Here is a 24,195-nt window from a genome sequence, read left to right as displayed (position 1 = left end):
AAAAGAAGAAATGTCAACACTAATCAGCTGATTTCAGTTGCTATCGACAAAAAAATTAATTCGTTTGTTGACAGAACTGGACGTTTCGCCCAATAATCACGTGACCAGTATTAGTAAAATATAGGAAAATCTCACGTGATAGATTAAACAACTGCCTCAATTTCTGTATCTTGCTTTAAAACGAATAGTACTCCAGAAAACGTCAAATTCCACAAATTACCAAAAAATCCTCAGAAAAAAAAACATATCTCAATTAAATTGTATTGAACAGATTTACGCCAATTTAACTCAACATTAAGTAGTGTTTTAGTGTTTAGAAGTTTAGTACGTCACGTTATGTGTTAATTAAATAGGGGATTTCCAAGGTGTGAAATTTCAGCTCAATCTACAAAACCTGCATATTTCCCCCAGAAATCAACTTTATCATGAACGTAGAACAAAATCGGCTCAACACCTTCAGCAACTGGCCATCTGACGCATCAGTAACTCCTCAAAGAATCGCCAAAGCTGGATTTTTCTCTACAAATAGAGGCCTAGAGGTAGAATGTTTTTCTTGTGGGGTCAAGATCTCAAATTGGAACTATGGAGACCAAGTAATGGCCCGTCACAGGACACTAAACCCTCAGTGTCCTTTTGTTCTAAACCCAGTTGCTTCTGGTAATGTTGCCTGTATAGTTCCACCCACAAGTGTTCCTTCTTCCTCATTTTATGACTATAAAAATGAAGCAGTTAGATTAGCCTCATTTGAGAATTGGCCCATACCTGAAGTGGTGTCACCTGAAGATTTGGCCAGGGCTGGATTTTACTCATTGAAAAGTGAAGACAACACCAAGTGTGCTTTTTGTAAAGGAGTAGTGAGGGCATGGGAACCAAATGATATTCCTGATATTGAACATAAAAGGCATTTTCCTCAATGTCCATTTGTGCTCTCTGTAATTAATTCTAGACTAGGAAATAGTGAGAATAGTAGTGACAGGACAACAACAACTAACCCAGCTTTCAAAAATATTAATTTAGTCAATCCAAGCTCTCTGGATGGGAATTTAGATAAGTTGGGAGTTCAAAAGCATAATGGCCCAACAAGACCAGAATATGGCACTGTAGAGTCAAGATTAAAGTCTTATAGTTCTTGGTCACCTCATTTGATACAGACTCCAGACATATTGGCACAAGCAGGATTTTTTTATGAAGGTAAACATTTTGCATAAACATAAAAAGGGTAACTGACAAAATATTTTAGGTATGGGAGATCAAGTTAGATGTTTCCATTGCCATGGTGGATTAAGGCATTGGGATCCTGACGATGATCCATGGACAGAGCATGCTAGATGGTTTCCAAAGTGTTCCTTTATTAATTTAGTTAAAGGCCATGACTTTGTTGCTGCCTGCTCTGTGGATACAGGCAGTGTAAGTAATGTGGTAAGTACCTTTTTTTTATTACACTTTACCACTTAAACCAATGTGTGTTGATTGCATTTAGCAATTATCAAATATGTAGGAAATGTTTATAATTTTACTTACATTGGGATGCTCCATTAATCCACTTCAGTCTCTGATCTTGATAAATTATTTATTTATAGAAGTTCAATTGGCATTATAGCTTTTAACTTGTATTGATTCTTTCTTTGGTTTGTGTATGGTGCAATAAAATGAAACAGCTGTTTGGTTTATTTTGAGGTTTATTTCACTAATGCCAGACTATTATTCTTATGGGTTCAAAGATCTTTTTGATTTTCTATTTGACTGAAAAAAATTGTCACTGTCAAGAAAAAATTTAATTTCCTGTTTCTAAGATTATACAAGATTAACAATTAATTTATCTTCTTATTATTTATGTTTAAAACAACTTATCACCAGTTTTTCATTATCCTTCCAGGATGTGTTTTTATACCCCAATTAGTAAGTCTGCAAGTTTGATGAGAAACATGATAGAATTTTAAATGAAAAGCCAACCATGGCCTCATTATCTCAATTATTATATTATATCAAGTATGTTCAGGTCAAAAAAGGATGTTCATAAATTTCCGAGGTTGTTGCAACATCTTATTATTAACGCTAACAATATTTTTTCGCCTTTGTTATCTGGGTTAATTTAATTTACATCTGTTCATTGTTCATTCTTGGGCCAATAACAGCTGCTTGATTAGATTTGGTGAAGGTGCCAGTTAACCTTATTATTTGAATTATTATTAACTATAATGTAGGAAATATTTGGTAGTAGGACACTGTCACTGCGATCTATAATAGCACATAATACATAAGTTTTATGAACAAGATTAAAATGCGATTAGCATTTGGAAATTCTGCTGAAACTTACACAAAGATTAAACAAACATACAGGGAGGTTTGAAACAATTCTGTTCTTTCTTCACCACTAAAAAGTGGTCACCATGCAGAATTTGGTATTCAGATAGAAATCTAATGAATTTAAATCTGGATGGCGCAATAGCCAATTACGCTCTGATTGGGTAAAAAGAGGCAACACTCTGATGCCATCATAATTGACGTAAATTGATAGAAGAAGGATATTTTCATTCAAGTTAAAAAAAGTGAAATAGTTGTTTTTTTGCTAATTAAAATATCTTTTAATCCAAGCAGTATTATTATTCAAATCTTCTCTATAATTAAGCCTTATATTGTTCAGAAAAATGTTAGACAGAGACATATTATAAAAGATTAGAAAGTAGATCTAGGGAACAGTTTTTTTTAACTGTCTCAAGGTAAAATAAAACATAACATGTTGCTGTTAAGGCAGTTATTACAACTATGCATTCATAAATATTAAAAAATAATCATATTCTACAATATCTAAAAGTTAGCAGTAATTTTGTTGATAAGAGTGTAAAAATAGACTATGATCTACTTTTGGGCGAGGCAAAATTAAATATCTACATCAGTTAAGTAGCTGCAGCAATTCCTAACATATCAGCAACATTCCCTGGCTATGTAAATTAAATCGTTTTGATGACTGAAAGGCAAAAAATAGAAATGATTTCAATTTGGGTATATGTGGAGAACCCCCACTGATTTTCGATTTGTCCTACAATTTCTTTAAAACCACTTGACAAGCAATAACGTCATGCTCCTGAATAATTCATATACGATCTTACAAAATGCGTTTTTTTATCGTTTGATGACTAAAATAGAGACACTGGACATTACTTAGATGTCTATTTGAGTAATAAATTACTGACTTAGATTGTTGCAATTTTATTGTGTGTTAAAATAGCGTAATTGGCGTATATTTAGCAACCTGACTGAGAAAGTAGTTATGGACTATTTGTTGTTGATTTTTTCTGTATTCTTAACCTAGTTTATGTTCAAGCGCAGGAGATAAAAGAGTGGAAAAACAAAGATCAGGAAATCATGCATTTAATTGCAACTAAAATCGTTTTTCTTTGTGTATTCATCCGTTTTGAAACACAAGACGCACAACTAAACAACGCCAGCTCTACAAAAAAAAAAAAAAACACTTAGACATTTCCTTTCAGGTTGTATAAGGCTTAGTTACATTAATATTCTGGATTTTTCGCCATTGAATCACCGGAAGAATTACATATAAATTATTATTTACATGAATTTAATATGTATTATTTATATTACACGTTTGCATTAAGTTGAATTCTTTTTAGCTTACGCATCTGCAGATAAATATCGTCATTGATCATTAACATCAAATTACATGGTTGTACAAAAGCGTCCTTTCAAACTGGTTATTCTTGATAAGTTATCAACATCAACCACTAGGGGATTATCAATCCAGTGGCCTTGCAGCTATAGGGATTTCCCATACTGAGTTCATACCACAAGAGTTGCACTTTGCGTGGGCAATGCCGAAACACGCCCTGGTATCAATACAACAGCCTACGTCAAATAAGGATTTCTGCGGTACTCCTACATAAATGGTTTGTGGGGAATTACAAAACGAATTCATTTCGTATGCAACGCTAATTAAGGCAATCGGCGTGTGCAAGTATTTGCGGTGATTCATACTGTTTAGCGCCTATTTTTTTATACCACTTGCATTTTTATTATTGCAGTTGTCAGTGGAAAAATCGAGAATACCATCGCAGTTTTGAGTAACAGTAAACAATTCCAAGAACGTTTTGATTGTAGTTTTTCAAGGTATTTAGGTTTTGGTTAGGCGTTGTTTTACTTTCTTAAAATAGAATGTTAATGACAACTGAAACTGCTAGGTACACTGAAACATCGTAAAATTGAAGATTTCTTTCCCCATAATTTGGTGGAAGAGTTACCTCATATTGTTTCAAAAGCTTTGATCACTTTCCTAGATTAACTCACGAATTTGAAACTAGTCCGCGTTCACAACAAAACCATTATTCTTGAGATTACCGGTTGCCTTTCCCATTGTAATTGTCAGTTTAAGGCCAGTAAGTTCGATCAAAGTTAACAAAGACGGATTAATTTTTAAACTTGATATTTCCTAGAAATATATGGTTTCGATAACCTTTAGTCCGTAATTTAACCGACAGATGCATGCAATCACCATTAGAATGATTTTATTTGCGCCTCGTTGTTGATTACCAAGCTAAAAGGATGGATGGTTTTATTAATAACTAAAACATTGTATGGTTGTTTACAATGTTGTCACACTTATTATCATTAGTTGTTAAAGTTGTGAAAATGGTAAATACTTTTACGTTGAAATTTTCCTGAGAACACTTGTTTGTTTTGACGTCAGATACAGGGTGGTTCAAATTGATTGAATTCAAGAGTGGAAAGTACATTAAAAATAAACTCCCAAATGTCATATAAACTGTGGTCGAAAAGTTAGAGCACCTTAAAGGTGAGCCACTAAAACCATTTTTTTATTTTTAATTCCCAGAAGAAAAAAGTTACTCAAATGAAGTTTTACATGTTTTGAAGTGGTTATTTAGAATTTTTTGTATTTTTCAAGTATCCTACAATCAATTTGGACCACCCTGTATTTATGGGACACCCTATCATTGGTCATAATTGACTTTTATAGTAAAAAGCAGCTTTTTTTTTGACCACATCACAAACTATGAATAGAGCATTATTTTTGTGGATATGGTGAAGGATATAAACCAAATTTAGTGTTGAGTACTTTAGTGTCAAGTAAACTTGGTTTATAATTTTCTCAAAGTTCATTGAGCTACTTTCGCCTACAAAACCTCGATTAGCACATTCATCTTCAGTTACGCCGCCAGCTTTCTACTTTCCAATGGTTTACAGTTTGAATAACCGAAAAATGTTACAATCTATCGACTTTTCGCGCAGCTGGTGGACAATCCACTATGGAATCGCGTTTATCTTAACATCTAATGCGGTTATATGGAATGACAAAGGAATGATTTTTCTAAAGATGGACACATTGTAGCTACGTGCTCTTAAAATAGCAACTTATCGAGGCTGTTCTGAGAATGGAAATGTTCAAGTGGGTATTATATGGCGTTATTTGCTTTTTCAAGTAACGAGCAATGTCGAGGAAAAAACCGTTCGGTCAGCAGCTTTGCTGCTCCAAGAAATTGTAAGACACCGCTACTGTATCGACATTTCAACCTGCCACCAGCGGTCTGATCCACTAAACCGATAGCCACTCTACTTTTACTATATTACTGTATTAAAAGTATAAATATTCGACTGACATTTCGAATATTTTAGTAGGTTCCGTTGGTCGTTAGCTTAGACTGAGTTATCTAACTGCCGCAGCTACGGTTAAGGCACGTTTATGAAAGGCTGTAAAGCAGCCTTTACGAAATTCCGATGGTGATGTAGACCTCCCATTCGGTTTCGTTTTCCCAGCTCATTATTCGTAATTGCGAAACGTTCACTGGTCAAAGAGTTTTAGCGAAAACTGTACTTTTGATTTATTATCGACGTGGATCAAAATGTTCAAGTCTATAAAGAAAAATGTCGGCACCGTTAGGTGTCATTTCAACTCCAGAATTGATGCCCAAGCTAATTGGAGATTATATTACTTTTAGAGTTTGCAATGAAAAATCATGTTACAATTATTAAATATTAACAATAAACATCAGTGCTCATATTGGCTCTAAAGGTCAAAATTGAGACAAAATCACCATTGGTTAGTTAATCTCACATTCTTCAATCTGTGTGGATAATATTGTTACGGTTTGGGCCTACTATGCTCGATACTTCTGAACGAGCACTCGATTCGGGATGAAACCGATTCGCCGCAATATCTGGCCGGGCGCGTGTTAAAGTAGGCCACAGTTAGGAAGCGCCACACCTGGAAGAATCTTTGATATTCGAGGCAAATCGCGAAGCGTTTTAATAGAAGAATATAAAAGAAGCGGTGTCGACGACGGAGTAGTAGTGTAGTAGTGAATTTGGGAACGCGGTAAAGTTTAAATAGTGGAATAATTGTGGAATTGTAGTAGTGTTTTTAGTAGCTGAATTAATTATTGTACGGAGTTTTGAAGTGTAAATAAATTTATTAATTGTTGAGTTAAATTGACTTTGTGTAAACCCACGGGAAAATCGTAACAATATTATCGTGTGGGAAGCTTTGTCGTTTTAGCAAAAATCAAAGTAAAATGGCATGACGTAATAATGTAATTCAAAGGTTTTGCCATTCGTGCAAATGGCGTTCCCAAATCTAGGAACAGCCGTATTATTCAATTGGGGCTGCTCCTTATCAAGCCCTATAGTCGTCAGAAGATTGGAGTTGATAAACAAAAAAACAAAATCTCACCACTTTTAACTTAAATCTGTCAATTACATAATATTGCACTATTCCTACAAAGCGTTTCCTATTAAAAGTTATTGATAAGAAAGTAATGATCCTAAACTACATTTTCTGCATATCATGTTTAAAATAAGGAAGAAGCGTTTTATGAATAACGGTACAGGAAATTCTTCACTTTTTCAACATTGCGAACACTGAACGTTGAATTTCCATCAACAACACGGTCTTTACACGGGAAGTGACCATTTGGCAACGGGGAAGTTATTTCCTGGCGGCACCGCACAGATCCGTACGCAAATGACTTTTGGATTGCAAAAAGTTTAATTTATGCTAATAATTGCGGCACAACGGAATTCCTGTTCGTGGTTGTGGTTTAATATACTACTACTACTACTGCATCCCTGAATGCGGTTATAATCAAGATTCCCTCATTAAAGGAATGAATATAATGTACGCAACGTTGGTCGTTAAGATGTAGATTACTGGTTGAACTGAATATTTTGTCAACGGGAGAAGAAATAAAACGGTAAAGTTTCTCGATTATTAGAGATTTAATACCTCAGAGTATCATGACCCGAGGATTTAATTCATCAGCCGTGGCGATCTTTGCGAACTCTTCCTGCCACGTTGTAGCTGTTCAAGATAGCAGTATTCCGGCAGACCGACGACATAAATTAACTTACTTCCGTATGTCGTGTCGGGTCAGTTGGGTCGATATAAACCGCTTGTTAAATTTCTTTCTAATAAAACCAATTAATTTAATCGAAGTAGTCGACGACATTCCGTAAATTATATCTGATCTGCCCTTCTCCATTAGAAACTCAACTATTCACATTTGAATATGAATGTGTCTGATAGTAAATCAGCTGTATTTACCGTTAACGTACTTCCTGCAGATTTAACTTCACTAACAAGATCAATTATACAGGGTGGTCCAGTTTTAAATGTCCATAGCCAATTAAAAAATAAGTTGACATTCATTATGCCATTTTCCTGAAAAGTGCTTCCTAAGGAAAATACAGTCCTTCAAATTTCTGTTTAAAAAATCGTTTTTTTTTGTCATAAGTGTCAGACCGTTGGAGCAATACTGATCAAATTTGGAACAAGCACTTTATTACACGTTATTACGGTCAAAGACCCAAAACTAACCCAACCCAACTTAAAAATTGTCTTGGAAACGGAAAATTCACTTAAGAAGTTTAAAAAATATTATTATAGCCAGTTTTCATAGTTTCCAGACAAACTAAAAGACTTTAGTTTTGAAAATTGAATTAGAAAAGATAAAAATTTCAGAAGCTTAAAAATTGTGTTTGTAACCAGTTTTCATGCAAATCGAGAGACTTTAATACTGAAAATGGACTTGTAGACATAAAAACTATTTTTTCAAGAATTTGTTACAACAAATTCATACATTAAACCTTAAAAATTGACTTGAACCCCAAAATGTGACTGAACTAATGAAAAGTGACATCAGAAGCTTAAAATTTGCATTTGAAGACAAATTTCAATATTTTAGTCTTGAAAATAGTCTTAGATGCAGGACATTAACATTAGATTCATGAAAATTGTCTTGAAAACTAACTTTTCGTGCTTTTTACTTTGCTTTTAATTTTCTTCGAATTCTGGACTATTTTTAGTGCTTCAAAACTGCTTTCAGCTTGGAAAATCGAGTTTCAAGACTATCTTCACCAAGTTATTGACATAGCAAACTTAAAAAACAATTTTTACATTCTTCATAGACTTAAAATGGCATTCGAAGCTTTGTCACTATTAAATCGACTTCTAGACACCTCAGTGCTAAAAATTCGGGTATTTCTTAATAAACTAGACTATTTTTAGTGTTTTAAGGCTGTTTTCAGTGCCTCAAATCGAGTTTCAAGACTATCTTTACAAAGTTTTTGACTTATCAGGCCTAAAAGCCAGTTTGTCCACTAACCATAGTCTTGAAAATGTTATTTCAAGCTTCTTCACTATTAAATTGACTTCTACACTCATAGGTGCAATAAATTGTAGCATCTCTAAGAAATTCAGACTGTTTTTAGTGCTTTTTAAGACTGAAAAATCGAGTTTAAGACTATTTCCAAAAGTCAAGTTTCTTCAGTAATAAAAGTAAAAAAATTTAGTACCAAATGCTACAATAATAGTCTTGAGAACTAATTTTTAGAAATAAAATAGTCCGAAAATTTAATTTACTTACTAGACTTGTTGTCCAGTCCAGAAAATTGAGTTGTACACCAATTAAAGTCTTGAAAATATACTTTTGGACTCTCTTTAGTCCTAGTAAAGTCAGTTCTAGCATTAAAACTCAACTTTTATAGTATTTTTAGTAGTAAAAAATGAGTTTCATGCACAATACAATCTTTGTCTTGATTTCCGGACTTTTTTTAGTTCTTGAATGCCAGTTTCAGACACTCAACCAGGATGGCAGTCTGAGAAAGCGAATCATAAGACCATTCCTAGTAGTAAAAAAGTTTTTAGACTATTCAGTACAAATTTGGACTTTCACAAGTCTTGGATGTTCAGTTTTAAACTATAAAACGATTTTTTAAGTTGAAATTTGGAGGACTGTATCTTCCTTAGGAAACTTTTTTCAGAAAAATGACATAATGCATGTCAACTTATTTTTTGATTAGCTATCAAATGGTGAATTATTGACACTTAAAACTCGACCACCCTGTAGAAGATTTTACTATTCCCTAGTGCAAACTTAGGAAACAAATAGTTTTAGGAGCACTGTTTGCTCTATATAGGTAATGTCTGCTTTTTTGATCAAGCAGTGGTAATTACAATCAATTTTATGTTGCATATAACGTCACCACTGTACGATTAACGTCATCGCTCATTGTACCAATTTCCTGGCGACTTTAAGCAGCTGATTGGTCTCTTTAACACTTATTTAAATTCAAATTATTATTTGTTGCAGCAAATCAACAACGCCAAACCAGTGAAGAAGAGACGACCTGTATCGGACGAGGAACTTCGAGCCCACTTAAATGGGGATGTTGCTCTCACCGCGTTGCAAATAGGGATCGACGTTCAAAGGGTCCGCAGGGCCATGAAAGAAAAACTGGAACTGACTGGAGAGGGTTACTCTCAGCCTGATGCTTTAGTGGAAGCGGCTCTGAACGTGCAATTAGACGAAGACGACGGCTTTGACTTAAGCTCTACTAATAACCAAATAAGTGACGCGGTAGCGGCGGTTCTTAGTCGTATTACCAAAGAGACTGACGTAGCTAGTAACGCTGGCGACCAATCGAGACCGAGCATACCTCGAAGACAACTCAGAAGCGAAGATAGGCAGCCGCAAGGCTCTGTAGTGCCTGTAGAAGGTTTGACGCGCTCTCTTTCATTAGAGGAAGAAAATCGGATATTGAAGGAAGCCAGACAATGCAAGATCTGCATGGACGCAGAGGTCGGGATTGTTTTCTTGCCTTGTGGACATCTAGCCACCTGTGTAAATTGCGCACCGAATCTAGAAGATTGTCCTGTTTGTAGATCAGCAATCAAAGCCACGGTTCGCACTTTCTTTTCCTAATTTATCTCAGAAATATAGTCTATTAAATGTTTCGATTTTTGTTTCTCTTCTGCAGAAGAGAAGCAGCACAACAAGCTGCCTCATCCTGTCTAAACCTAATCAAGCAGGAAATATAAATTAATGGCTTACATATAGTAAGATTAAAACAAACATAGCGGACATGTTAAAGAAGAATGCTTAATTAGTGACGCACGAGGTCTTCCTCGAACGCATTTCGCTACTAAATCTCCCGTTGCATCCTGTATTTACGACTCTTAAGCAAAATACGCAACACAAGGCCTTTTGTAAGTCGCAGCATCCAAATCTCCGGGCTTAGTCATAATAAAACAAGCTATACAGTGCAGACATCTCTAAATATAACGGATACGGCGACGCAGTTTTTTGCAGACAGTGGCGCTGACTGCTTTAAAATACTCAGAATGCGTTGACCTATACTATATTTAGCGTATGATCTGAAATACACCAGCTCAATCGTTGAATGGGATTGGCCTCGATCTAAAAATAATATAGAGCTAATTCGGTTGACTGTACGTATTATATCTGATGGCAATAAAAGGGCCGAAAATGTTATGGACGCTAAATGAAATTTTATTGAGGAATTTAAGACGATATTGAAATTCCTGCAGTTTTAGTGCTGAGGCATATTAACATTTTAATACCAATGAACTATCACTAGAGAGTATTATTAATTTCTAGATTAAATTTTATCTTGCTTTAAAGATCCTATCAATCTCAGAGCCTTATCTTTCGGATAAATGACCTGTTTTCCATTTTTAAGTGATAACAAGTCTGTGTCATTATATAAAGGGTTTTACAAACAACTTAATATTGTTTGCATTTTTAAATGGATTTACATGACACAGATGGCAGTATAAATCACTGATATAGATGATTATTAGCGTGTTTTTTTTTATTTATCATTTTCTAAACAGGTGTGGACTATTTGAGTTATATGTAGAAATATTTATAAGTGTGTCAGACTGCTGGAGCTGAGGTGACGTAATTTGACAGTTGGTCATATGCACAACAGATATGATGGTTTAATCATACTGCAAGTATCGTTTAAATTGCATTTTAGGTAGGTGGAAAGAAAATAAAGTTAGTGAACACGCACACTTTTTAGTGCCGTCTAGACTGAAATACTCTTAGGTTTAGGATGCCAAGAATGTCTTCCAAAGTGCAAGAAGTTCACAGCAACAAGCCCTATAAATACGATTTTAAATAGTGTAGTCTGGAAATGCTGCCACATAATAAAAATACAGATATATGTTGATAATTTAGATTAAAAGTCTCATTAAGACCTTTAGTACATTACCCAACATAATGTCCATAAAGTAGAAGAGAGAAGAATCAAGATTTTCCTATCTGTAAGATATGAGAAAGAAATTTGATTTGAAAGATAAAAACATACATTTTTAGGATATAGACAATTAATTTGCCCAGTAGCTGCATATCTAATGTGTAATTAATTTACATCGACCTAAATTATTATTTAATAACGTGATATTACTACCTATAAATAGCCAGTCAGACCAAGGAAATGGGAAGAAACCAGTATAAAGCTTTTATCGGTCTTCAACTCGGTATTTCCGTCTCCAGTTTACCACAAAATTCAAAAATAGACTATAGGAACAGGAAACTAACTATAGGAACGTAAATATTTTAACGAATCAGGTTAAACAGTCATTAGTAATTATTGCATCAAATAAATCTAAACTAACGAACATTTGCCTCTCTCTCGTATGAATATAAGTTCTAAAAGCCCCTACTTCAAAACTGCATAACTTAAAGCAGCCCCCGAATTAAAGCCACTCGAAACTATATGGTTCCTGCCCTGAAATTATGCGACCTTGATAGTAATTATTCTTTTATTATGCTATTTGGGTTTTCTTTAGTGCCAACACCGAACACGATAAGGGGGCAGATATGCCGTTAAATCCTCATAATAGGGCATACACGTGAAAATGGGTCGCCCAAGAAAAGGGAGGATTATTCCCTGACATTCAACTGTAATAAGGGGAGGGATAGTCCAGTTGACTTGCCAGAACTTGTTAATAAAATCCCAGGTGCATAATTTTTATGGTACATTACGTTTTTTGTAGAAGGGTATCATTCAAACACCTAGAGGAGTCGTTACATTAATTCCACATACTTATTGGTATATCTGTAAAGCAGGAGTTAGCTAAAGCAATCAATAAACCACGTCATGCAGTGTGCTTAACAACAAAGATCTATACACCGGCTTAATAGGTAAGTAATTATTGAAAAACATATAGACTCCTGATTGACTTGAAGGCAAATAGGCATAGACAGGAATACTAAATCAACGCGGAAGCCAGGGAGTTCAATAGGTAACAAATTGGTACCTTCATTACCATTACCAACCAAATGAAGAATAGTAATAAGAATACTGCGCCTGGGAATGAATTGACTTCCAACACTAATTATTCACGATTATCCACCTTCAGATTTACATAATTTGTTTTGTATTATATCCTGGGAAAAATTTTTAGTTGACCTTATATTAGTATTATTATATACCTAGTTATTTTTAATGAGTAAATAGAATTAAGCATGCTATTTAGAGATAATAGTGGCAAAGTATAAAGTATGTGGATAAATGTTAATTGTTTTTAAATAAGAATTTAAATCTCAAACAATTGAATGAATAGTAAACAGGGATTATTAGTCACACACCCAAATAGCTTTTTACATAAGCCAAAAAGGATATAAATGCAGAAAACATTTTTGATATTGGAATGGTGTTTTTATTATACTTAACAGAAAATACTACATTTTCAACTGTTTATAAAATACAGTAAATATGACATTTTCGGAACAGCGCACGGAAATTTTTTCCCGATCCCTCTTTCCGTGCGCTTAATAATAAACATAGATATCCATGATACTAGATATCCTATGGCAACGCGAAGAAAAAAAAGAAACGAGTAATGTGTCTATAGCAACGATTTATTTATTAATGACAAATTTTATTTTCTGTCAGTGAAAATTAAGTATTTATGTATTCACTACATTTTGCAAAAATGAATTCAGATTGTGAAGAAAATCGGGATATTCCCGAAAATATCTTACAACGAGCGGCAGATCGTTTGTGCAAGTGAGTGCAGATTTATTACCAGTGAAATCCAGGTTGAGATATGAACAAGAATATAACAGTTTTACCGAATGGCGGACTCAGAAACGAATCAAAATTGTGAGTGACGATATTCTTTTAGTATATTTTTCTGAAAAAGCCAACACTATGAAATCCTCCACTTTATGGAGTCGATTCTCTATGTTAAAGAGTTGTTTGGCAATAAAAGAAAATACTCATCATCAATATCCAAAAACGATTGCTTTTTTGAAACGACAAGCTGTAGGATATATACCAAAGAAATCCAAGATTCTTACAGCAGAACAAGTAACCAAATTTTTATGTGAAGCTTCAGATGGAGAATATCTACTAGCAAAAGTAATTTTAGTGTTTGGCATCTTCGGTGCATGCCGCAGAGATGATTTAATACGTTTGAGTTTAGATGATGTGGAAGATAATGGGCGTTTCCTTGTCGTGTTCTTACGAGATGGAAAAACTCACAGGTCAAGAAGTTTTACCATTACCAATAAAAATTGCAAATTCGATCCCTGTACAATTTACCGTAAATACGCAGATCTCCGCCCTAGACATACCTATGTAGAGTAGAAGATTATTTGTTGCATACCGAAACCAAAGATGTTACGCTCAACATGTTGGGTGCCATACTATCAGTGGTATTCCAAAACTTGTTGCAAAATACCTAAAACTAAAAAATCCCGAAGAATATACCGGACATGGGCTAAGGCGCTCTTCGACAACCATGTTGGTGGAAAACGGCGGTGATTTGCTCACTTTGAAAAGACACGAAGGATGGCTTTCTTCCAATGTAGCAGAAGGATATATAGAAGAGTCCATACAAAGAAAAATTGAAGTATCACGGAAGTTGTTTAGCCCTTGTAACTTGGAAACTACAACATCTGTAACAGTCAATCAAGAGAACCAAAGCACACACGAACACTCCGCTTCAACATCTTTAGCAGAGTCTTTAGTTCAACAAAAAGAAATGCAAAAGGGATTGAGCTTCAACAATAATACGAATTGTACAATAAATATTACTATTAATAATAACGGTTCTGTCCAAAATTAATTTTCTTACCTACTTGTATTTTTTTTGTTAATTTGAGTTGTATGTACTTACATTTTTACTGTTTTAAAAATAAAAATAAATATTCCCGATTTTCTTAATAATTTTTTGCGATATTTTTTGTTTATGTTGATTTCAGGTACCTAAGTATAATAAAAAATATCGTTCATTACTCGTCCAGAAATGGATTTTCCGTTCTTTCGCGCACGGAAAAATCCTCATTTCTGTACTGGTAATGAAATATACTATTTATGGCTCTAGAACATTTTAAAAGTTTTACAATATTTTGTTGGTTTCCAAGTTTTTGGCAAATCTCTCCTTGAACCTAATTATTTTATTATTAATCTCTGTGCATTATTTTAATCACTAAATTACCTTGATAAGATTAAATTTTAAGTGGTATTCATTTTGGCCAACTTTACACCGTTATATTCTAGTGCAAAATTCACCATATAACCAGTTGCCATATGAAAATTTAACAGCCCCACCAACCCTACATAAAATATATGGACCCCTTCCCTAATCCTGTGTGGTCTTGCCTTACATTAGGTCTTAATAATTAACGATTTGAAAAGCCTCGACTCACGTACTTAAACCAGTTCTTTTCAGATTCGATTTCTTAATATCAAAACCGTAATTTATATACGTACTTTTGTATAGCCGCAAAGGGATTAGAAGAATGGTCAGCAATATCTTCTACACACTCTTCGACAACTTTCCTTTGGAATGTGCTGGTCGAGAGGAATGATTGGAATTTTGCTCTGATTTAGCTGAGCTTTCAAAAGTCTACCAGATAGTTATGGTGTCAGTTAAGTGGCAGCAGAATTCCTTAAGCTGGAATGACGCTGCTCCACTAGAAATTAACAGTTCAGTTAATTTATGGTATTTTATTCCAACTTACTTATTCGGGTTGGCCTGAATGACATCATTTTGTGTGGTCTGAAACCAGTTTTTCTTGACCATTCAGTATTGGATTAATTTAGGTAAAATTCATTAGAACTAGAGCCTGGTAACGTCATTACAGCCACTGTAATAACAGAGTCTGTTATGATTAACAACGTACATTAAAGGATTTGAATATTCATGGTGCTCACCTCGCTTAATACAGAATTTACGAGTCTAGCCTACATATCTGCATATTTATTGCACACGACGTATAGCTACACCTTTGAACTGAACGTGGAACAACCGGAAGAGACGCAGAAAAAGTTAAAAGTTGGCGCTATAAACTATTACCACCCACAATCCGCCTTTATGTTGGCAATAAATGCCCAACTATCCCATTGCCTTTGATGTTCCGACAAAGATAGGCTATCTCTTAAACGTTTACGCCAACATGTCGATGTCATATGTTTGTGCATCTTTGTCGTCATTACAGACACTTGTTCCATTGTCGCTTTATCGTTTTCATCAATGATTGCTTTTTTTTACTATGCGCCTATCTGGCGACGGTGAGTTGACAATTGTTCGCAGGAATGCCGGTCTTTTAGACGCGCACGAATTTTTAATCTTCCAGTCCAAAATTGGATGACAACTTAAAATTTCCGAAGGTGGAAAAAAAGTTCCATCAAGAGTCCAAAGGTGCCGGTGCAGAATCTAAGAATAGCTGGATTTTTTTTTTAATCCGAGCCTTCCGGTATGCGGCGGCCGCATCCACCGACAAAAAATGCGGTCTGATTCATAATTGAAATCTCGAAGGCGAAGGAATTCCCCCGGGGCTATGCAGCCTCCGCACGATCTTGCTCCATAGTGTGGGAATGTGCTTTAGCAGTGAACGGACCCGAAGGCGCAGGCACGTTATCGTATTTCATAAGAAGAGATGGACCCAATGGCGTAGGTGGACCTCTAAACTCCAAAAATATTCAAAATAATGCAGGAGAACATCAATCTTTTCTTACCAGTACCAGGTGGTCTATCTATGATTAATTCATGAATCAGAATATCATCAAAGTACTTTTTAGACTCTACAGTAGCAAATCTTGTCATAGAGATTTGTATATGATTTTCTCTATGAGTTATTGAGCTGAATTTTAGACTCTATAGATCGTCGTTTTCCCAGCTGATTGATATCTAAATAAGTCAACTATAATAAAAATGACAAGTCAGAATAAAGGCCGGTACATTCATTTCTATAGAAATGACGGAATTGACCAATAGCACAGCGTCTGATTTCACGGTTTCCATAGATATTATCCTTAGAATAAAGTTATTCTGAACTAAAAGTACTGGGCCTAATGTAGATAACTGATTAACGTCAATCCCACTTAAAACAATAATACAAAGTTCAGCAATTCATCAAGTATTTCATTGTTCTCGAATTGAAACCCTGCACTGTTTGAAAATGCGTTATTTGAGTCAAACATCATTAAATACATTATCATAAGGTCCGATAATGTACTATCAGCTTAGTTAATATTAGTTTTTTGATATTATTGATAATAAAATATGAATTTTCAAATTCACTTCACGATAATTCCTTAAAATAAACCGAATAACGTCACACCAATTCACGATTGAAAATGATTTATGTTTAGTAGTATCTCTGATTATGCTTCAACTATGGCATTTATAACTGTTTTAACATAAGTCTGCAGTAATTTATGGCAGCACTGTTCTTGAATTCTTGGTTAGTGATTAATCAAGAAAAAGCAACAAACTAAAAGTTGCTTTTTCTTATCACTGTGCTGGAATTTACATACAGTGTGGCCAAATGGAATAAATTCGATAACGAATAAATGAGAGCGTGTTGGGAAAAACGCTTGGACACGTCGATTTGTATTTTTAGATGCGCATTTTTAAAAAAAATAAAAATATATAGGGAGTGTCATGTGACAGTGGCTGATACCAACTTTCTTATTTTAAATACAACCCCCTGTATATTATTAGTTTTTTGGATTCTTCAGAAAATTCTAGACATAATTCATATACAATGTCCCATACCTATCTTCAACTGTTTCGGAAATATTAAGCGTTTTCAGATGTATTACAAAAATTAACATTAAAAAAAAAAATTATTTTATTTCACAAATAATGTAAAAAAAACAAAAAAACATTAATTTCAATGTAAGAGATGTTCAAAATGTCCGCGAAAATAAGTATTGAGTGTAATGTAGCGAATTTGTGAAATAAAATAATTTTCTTTTTTTAATGTTAATTTTTGTAATACATCTAAAAACACTTAATATTTCCGAAACAGTTGAAGATAGGTATAGGACATTGTACATGATTTATGTCTAGAATTTTCTGAAGAATCCAAAAAACTAATAATATACAGGGGGTGGTATTTAAAATAAAAAAGTTGGTACCGGCCACTGTCACATGACACACTCTATATATTTTTATTATTTTTTTTTTAATGCGCATCTAAAAATACACATCGACGTGTCCATGCGTTTTTCCCAACCCGCTCTCATTTATTCGTTATCGAATTTATTCCATTTGGCTGTTCCACACTGTATATGTAGGTCGTACAACCCTTGTGTTGTAATACAGGGTGTTTCACAGTTTTAAAGCCCTAAAAATAGTCCAGAGTTATAAGAAAATGAAAAGCAAAGTAAAAAAACTTGAAAAGTTAGTCTTCAAGTCAATTTTCATGAATCTAATGTCAATATCCTGCATTTAAGACTAAAATATTGAAATGTATTTACAAATTATGAGAATTTACTTCAAATGCAAATTTTAAGCTTTTGATGTCACTTTTTATAGGTTCAGAGTCACTTTTTGGTGTCCAAGTCAATTTTCAAGGTTGAAATGTGTGAATTTGTAGTCAAAAATTCTAGATAAAATAGTTTTCAATTTTCACTACTAAAGTTTTTCAACTTATCTGAAAACTATAACGACTGACTACAAAGACAGTTTTCAAGCCTTTCAAGTTAATTTTCACAGTTTCCAAGTCAATTGTCAAAGCTAAAGTCTTTCAATTTGTCTGAAAACCGTGAAAACTGCATACAACGACAATTTTTAAGCCTCTCAAGTCAATTTTCATCGTTTCAAAGTAAATTTACTGGTTAATAAGTAAATTTTCAAAACTAAAGTCTTTTAATTTGTCTGGAAACTGTGAAATATCCCGTGACGTAGAGAATAAGGTTAGTTAAGTTAACTTAACTTATTTTTTGATAGGCTATCGAATGGTGAATTATTGACATTTAAAACTGGACCACCCTGTATATGATATACAGATACTATACAGATAGGAAAACTGCCAAAAGTTCGTTTTTTAAATGGTGTTTTCAACTTTCAATGGTTTGTCTTCTATGATCTTCATGATCTGTTACTTTTCGTGTTTGGGCATCACTAGAGTACTATTTTGGTCCTGAGTTATTTTAGCAAGTAACTTCTACTTGGTTCTGGCTAGATTTCTTATCAATTAACTTAGTTTCTTTGTTCAAAATTTCCTTCAACATAAACTCTCTCGCACTCCTTAAAACCAGCCCACACGTACATAAAAAAAAAGAAGATCCCAGATCTGATGTTCCCACGTATACACACTAGCCGACAAGAATCTTTTCTGCCTTTTAAGGAATTTCGTATCCGAAATTCTTGGGAACGACGCTGTGCTCTGAGAACTTGGGTGCACGAGTACCGACGGTACCGATCAATGTTGCCAACCAGGCAGGTCATGAGTTTGACACGGAATGGAATGCGGTGAGATCTTCAATATGCAAGTACTAACCTCAATAATAATTGTTGTATGGTACTTTTAGTTGATTTACTGATATGCATAGACCTTGATTGTGTAAACCTATTATAAATCAACAACATTGAACTTCCATTTCCTCTAATCAGTCATCAAATCCGAATAACAGGAAGTGTGCACATACCGCACGTGATTTTCACACACACCAAGTCACTTCCTGTGCACGTTATCTTTAAGTCGGGGAGAACCACGACGATTTGGCATCGTCGTTCTCTCTGGTACTAAACAATGAACTTTGGTTGGTTGGAATGTGTTAGCGTACAATGTTCCATCCTTGCACTGAATGTACCGGATGTAGGCTCTACCAGGTCTGGGAATAATTATCGTAGTTGAATGGGAATATTTGTGCCTCAAGAACGCGAGAGCACCACTTTGTTTATTTTGTTATTAACACGATTTGCGGTGTAATCTCGCTTTTCAATCTTTGGGAGGGCATACTGATTGACGTATGTTCTGCATGGTCGTTCTTTGATATAAAATGTCCGCTAAAGAGTAATTTCATGGTGAGTTGGACAGTCTTTGTCCAGGTGCGTTCAACTGGATACTTCACTACCTAAAGAGTGGTACAACCGTTCAATATTTCTTCTTCCTTCACATCTCAGACTCATTAAATCACTATAAATCGAACAGAGAGAACAAAAAAAAAATCACTTAATATATTCTCGTAACAGTACTTCCTTGAAGGACTCTAAGTAACGTTATTTTTGCGCATTTCAAAACTCTCGATTGAAGTAATTGCATTAAAACGACAATAAAAGCATTATTAGTTATTTAACGCCCACACGTTTATTTAAATATCAATGAAAGTCTGGTCTACAGTTATGAAGGCGAGCCGTGTACAACGCAAATGTCCTTAAGCACTACAGTACTCGCGATGATCACTTATATTTCAGATGATTGCATCGGTTAAACTTAAATTTGTTTAATAATTTAATGGAGATGGTTATACGGAGGTCAAAATACTATAGTCTTAATATTAGGACTTTTTGTGTGTTATCCTAGATATAGAAAGTCTCGTATATTCTTAGATCGTGCCCCAAATAGCAACATAGTCCATACAAAGTACGTACTTTATTGCATGTTGTACGTACATCCAAGGTACATTTCTAGTAGTAAAAAAACGAACTTTTGGCAGTTTTCCTATCTGTATAGTATCTGTATATCATATACAGGGTGGTCCAGTTTTAAATGTCAATAATTCATCATTCGATAGCCCGTCAAAAAATAAGTTGACAAGCGTTATGTCATTTTCCTGAAAAATGCTTGTTAAGGAAAATACATTCCTTTAAAATTTAGTTTAAAAAATTGGTTTCTTGTCATAACTGTCAGACCACAATGAAATCAATACTAATTATGTGATGTTAATGACGTTTGTCGAAAGTGTCCAGTGGTGTAAATACGGAGAGATGGTTTTCATTTTCAGTCACTGGATATTTTTCAAAAATTACAGTTTCTTTTACTTTTCTTCTTTAAAAAATTAATTATAAAATTCTGATTTAAAATTTCGTTTACGAGATAATTGAGTTCAAAGACCCAAAACCAACCCAACCCAACTTAAAAATTGTCTTGGACACCGTGAAAATCGACTTAAAGAGCTTGAAAAATGTCTTTGTAGCCAGTTTTCATAGTTTCCAGACAAATTGAAAGACTTTAGTTCTGAAAATTTACCTACTTTTACTTTGAAACGGTGAAAATTGACTTGAGAAGCTTAAAAATTGTCTTTGTTGGCATAGTTTTCAGATAAGTTGAAAAAACACTTGTAAACGTGAAAAACTACTTTCTCTAGAATGTTTGATTATAAATTCACACATTTAAACCAACAAAATTGACTTAAACAGCAAAAAATGACTCTAAACCAATGAAAAGTGACATCAGAAGCTTAAAATTTGAATTTGAAGTAAGTTTTCATAATTTGAAAACACATTTCAATATTTTAGTCTTCCAAACTATATTTTAGTCTTAAATACAGGATATTGACATTAGATTCATGAAAATTGCCTTGAAGACGTAAGTTTTCAAGTTTCTTTACTTTGCTTTTCATTTTCTTAGTACTCTGAACTATTTTTAGGGCTTTAAAACTGCTTGCGGCTTGGAAAATCGAGTTTTCAAGTTATCTTCTCCAAGTTTTTGTCATAGCAGACTTAAAAAACATAAGCTTTGTCACTATTATTTTGACTAATAGACATTTCAGTGTTAAAAATTCGAGCATTTCTTAAAAATCTAGATTGTTTTTAGTGCATCAAGTTGTTTTTAGTGCTTGAAAAATCGAGTTTTAAGGCTCTTCAGGATCTTCAACAAAGTTTTTGACTTATCAGGCCTAAAAGCCTAGTTTGTCTCTTCTCTCATCGGTGCAAAAAATTGGAGTATGTCTGAGAAATTCAGACTGTGTTTAGTGCTTTAAGACTGAAAAATCGAGTTTAAAACTATTTCAACTTATTTTTTGATGGATGGATTAACCGAAGAGAAGAGTGAATATTATATTTATATTTGGAAATCAAAAAGTTAAGTTACACACTTTGATGGACAATTTCTTTGACCATTTAGGAAAAAATGGAAAATTATACTGGTCTAGGTGTCCTTTACAATTTTAATATCGAATTTGGTACACAAAACTATTACAAAAATTAGGTTGATGTTACTGCTGCAAAAATTAGCAAAATTCACTTGTAAAATCATTTTGGAAATTCAAGATATTTTTTAAAAGTGCCAAAGGCTTGTAGACTAAAAGACCTGTAAAAGCTAACAGAAACAGAGCAATGACATCTGGTGGCCAGACATCAAAAATTTCAGCTGCATAAACCTGACAACCCCGCTCATTTGTGACATCATTACAATTCTGTTTGAATTTCGGTTTGGTTTTAATCAGCTTATAATCAATAACACTTTCATAACAATGTCACTTGACTGAAAAAATCAGCCACGTGTCTGCTGTGTTGTGGCAAATGCCAATACAATTCCACCAATTAATAACAACAATAGCTACTAATCCTCTAGTACCAAGTACACAAATTCCGTTTACTCTATTAAGTGAAGTAACCATAATTTTTATTGCAGATGGTGAAACTACCATCATATTGCTGAAAGTTGGTACAACAATGGGCTATAAAAAAAAACTGTCTATTAAAGTTTACTGCCACCAGAGAACGTCTGGTACTGGATACAAAAGAAACCAAAGTGCAGGTTCTTTGTGCAGTGGAATAAATTAATCATGGAATTCCAAAGTAAGGTGGAATTGACGTAATGAGCGTAAAACACAATAATTATTATTGACAAAAAGAAAGTAAAGGCCACCGCGTTGAATTTTTAATCGCTTAACGATCGGCTCATGACAGTACCCAGGTACCGATGCTAATAATAAAGCATGAGTTTTTCAATCTGGGTGAAGGCAGTTTAGAAGGACATTATTATGTGATATGGGCTTGTAAAACCATGAATGAATAGATATAGAAGGAGTTTTTGCATGCTTACTGTATAGTACTACACGCAAGTCTTTTACTATCAAAGTTGTGTTATTAGTAACAGCTGTTAATACATGATTTAGTCTGCAAATAGAGCAGTTTCCACAACACATCAAATTAATAATAGGGCCAGTTACATTTAACAATAAGAAGTCCATCAAACTCATTAAGCTGCTTATAATTAAAAAAACAACGTTAGAACCATCTTGACTTTTACAGTACTACTACAGACGTCACTGCAAAAACTAACTAATTAGATGCAAGCGGCTGCAGGCAGTAAGAAAAAAAAAACAGTCAAAGAGAAGGGAGGACATCCGGTTTATTTTGTTTGATTGACTCTAGCTGGTAAAAAGACTTTGCATAACATTCAGTGGATGTTTGAAAATAGGTTTTATTAAAAGTAGTCCACGACCGATATAATTATTTAAAAAAATTCTACTCCATCTAGCCGAGCAATAAAACCGAAGGTTTGATATAAATTATCTTTACCTGAGATTAAGTCCGAATGGACTTTCTACCAACTAAATTATCTTGTCTCATATATTAGGAAAGTTGGTTAGAATCGAAAACTAAATGGCTGTAATAAAACTTTTAAAGATGAAGTGTTTATACGTTTTAAAATACTTTCAACGTTACTCATTTTATGGATAATTACAAATTTAAACTTGAAATACCAGCAGAATGTTTATACTTATCCGGTGGGTTAACCAGTGTGTTACATAACTTAAAACTTACTAACCAGTAAAACTAAACGATTCAACGTTTGTTATAATATACAGGGTGGTCCAGTTTTAAATGTCAATAATTCACCAATCCATAGCCAATTAAGTTAACATTCATTATGTCATTTTCCTGAAAAGTGCTTCCTAAGGAAAATACAGTCCTTCAAATTTCTGTTTAAAAAATCGTTTTTTTTTGTCATAACTGTCAGACCGTTGGAGCAATATTGATCAAATTTGGAACAAGCACTTTATTACACGTTATTACGGTCAAAGACCCAAAACTAACCCAACCCAACTTAAAAATTGTCTTGGAAACGGAAAATTCACTTAAGAAGTTTAAAAAATATTATTGTAGCTAGTTTTCATAGTTTCTAAAAAAACTAAAAGACTTTAGTTTTGAAAATTGAATTAGAAAAGATAAAAATTTCAGAAGCGTAAAAATTGTGTTTGTAACCAGTTTTCATGCAAATCGAGAGACTTTAATACTGAAAATTGACTTGTAGACTTAAAAACTATTTTTTTAAGAATTTGTTACAACAAATTCATACATTTAAACCTTAAAAATTGACTCTAACCCCAAAATGTGACTGAACTAATGAAAAGTGACGTCAGAAGCTTAAAATTTGCATTTGAAGTAAGTTTTCATAATTTGAAGACAAATTTCAATATTTTAGTCTTGAAAATAGTCTTAGATGCAGGACATTGATATTAGATTCATGAAAATTATCTTGAAAACTAACTTTTCTTGCTTTTTACTTTGCTTTTCATTTTCTCAGAATTCTGGACTATTTTTAGTGCTTCAAAACTGCTTTCAGCTTGGAAAATCGAGTTTCAATATTATCTTCACCAAGTTATTGACATAGCAAACTTAAAAAACAATTTTTACATTCTTCATAGACTTAAAATAGCATT

At 33.8% G+C, this 24,195-nt stretch overlaps 1 protein-coding gene and 2 long non-coding RNA genes across 13 annotated transcripts in view; 2 read left to right on the top strand and 1 right to left on the bottom strand.

The window, feature by feature from the left end:
* The first annotated feature begins 198 nt into the window (after positions 1–198).
* Diap2 (Death-associated inhibitor of apoptosis 2) lies at positions 199–10,260 on the top strand. Its single transcript, XM_081987486.1, has 3 exons — positions 199–1,191; positions 1,241–1,419; positions 9,618–10,260. Exons 1-3 carry the CDS (start codon positions 426–428, stop codon positions 10,227–10,229), a joined length of 1,557 nt encoding a protein of 518 aa, XP_081843612.1. The 5' UTR covers positions 199–425; the 3' UTR covers positions 10,230–10,260.
* Positions 10,261–10,303: 43 nt separating this feature from the next.
* On the top strand, positions 10,304–13,350 carry LOC145734254 (uncharacterized). 2 transcript variants are annotated; one of them, XR_014179396.1, is made up of 3 exons: positions 10,304–11,307; positions 11,379–12,479; positions 12,533–13,350. It is a non-coding gene; the product is annotated as an uncharacterized LOC145734254 (long non-coding RNA). The 2 variants fall into 2 exon arrangements; XR_014179395.1 differs by having other exon boundaries at positions 10,304–11,596; positions 11,649–12,479.
* A 135-nt stretch (positions 13,351–13,485) lies between these two features.
* LOC145734251 (uncharacterized) overlaps positions 13,486–24,195 on the bottom strand; it is a 27,959-nt gene continuing 17,249 nt past the window's right edge. For 7 of the 10 annotated variants that reach the window (XR_014179390.1, XR_014179392.1, XR_014179385.1 and 4 more), the window contains 4 exons: positions 16,306–16,477; positions 15,502–16,252; positions 15,309–15,434; positions 13,486–15,260 (listed from right to left, as the gene is read on the bottom strand). This is a non-coding gene — a long non-coding RNA (uncharacterized LOC145734251). Of the gene's footprint in view, positions 15,261–15,308; positions 15,450–15,501; positions 16,253–16,305; positions 16,491–24,195 lie in introns of all 10 variants that reach the window. The other 3 variants (XR_014179384.1, XR_014179387.1, XR_014179388.1) reach the window with 3 other exon arrangements.

This window comes from Ips typographus, linkage group LG9, assembly GCF_016097725.1.
Source record: "Ips typographus isolate SLU linkage group LG9, UJ_Ityp_2.0, whole genome shotgun sequence".
NCBI classification, from domain to species: domain Eukaryota; kingdom Metazoa; phylum Arthropoda; class Insecta; order Coleoptera; family Curculionidae; genus Ips; species Ips typographus.
Note: the sequence above shows the minus strand (reverse complement) of the source record. Positions and strands in the feature narration are given on the sequence as shown.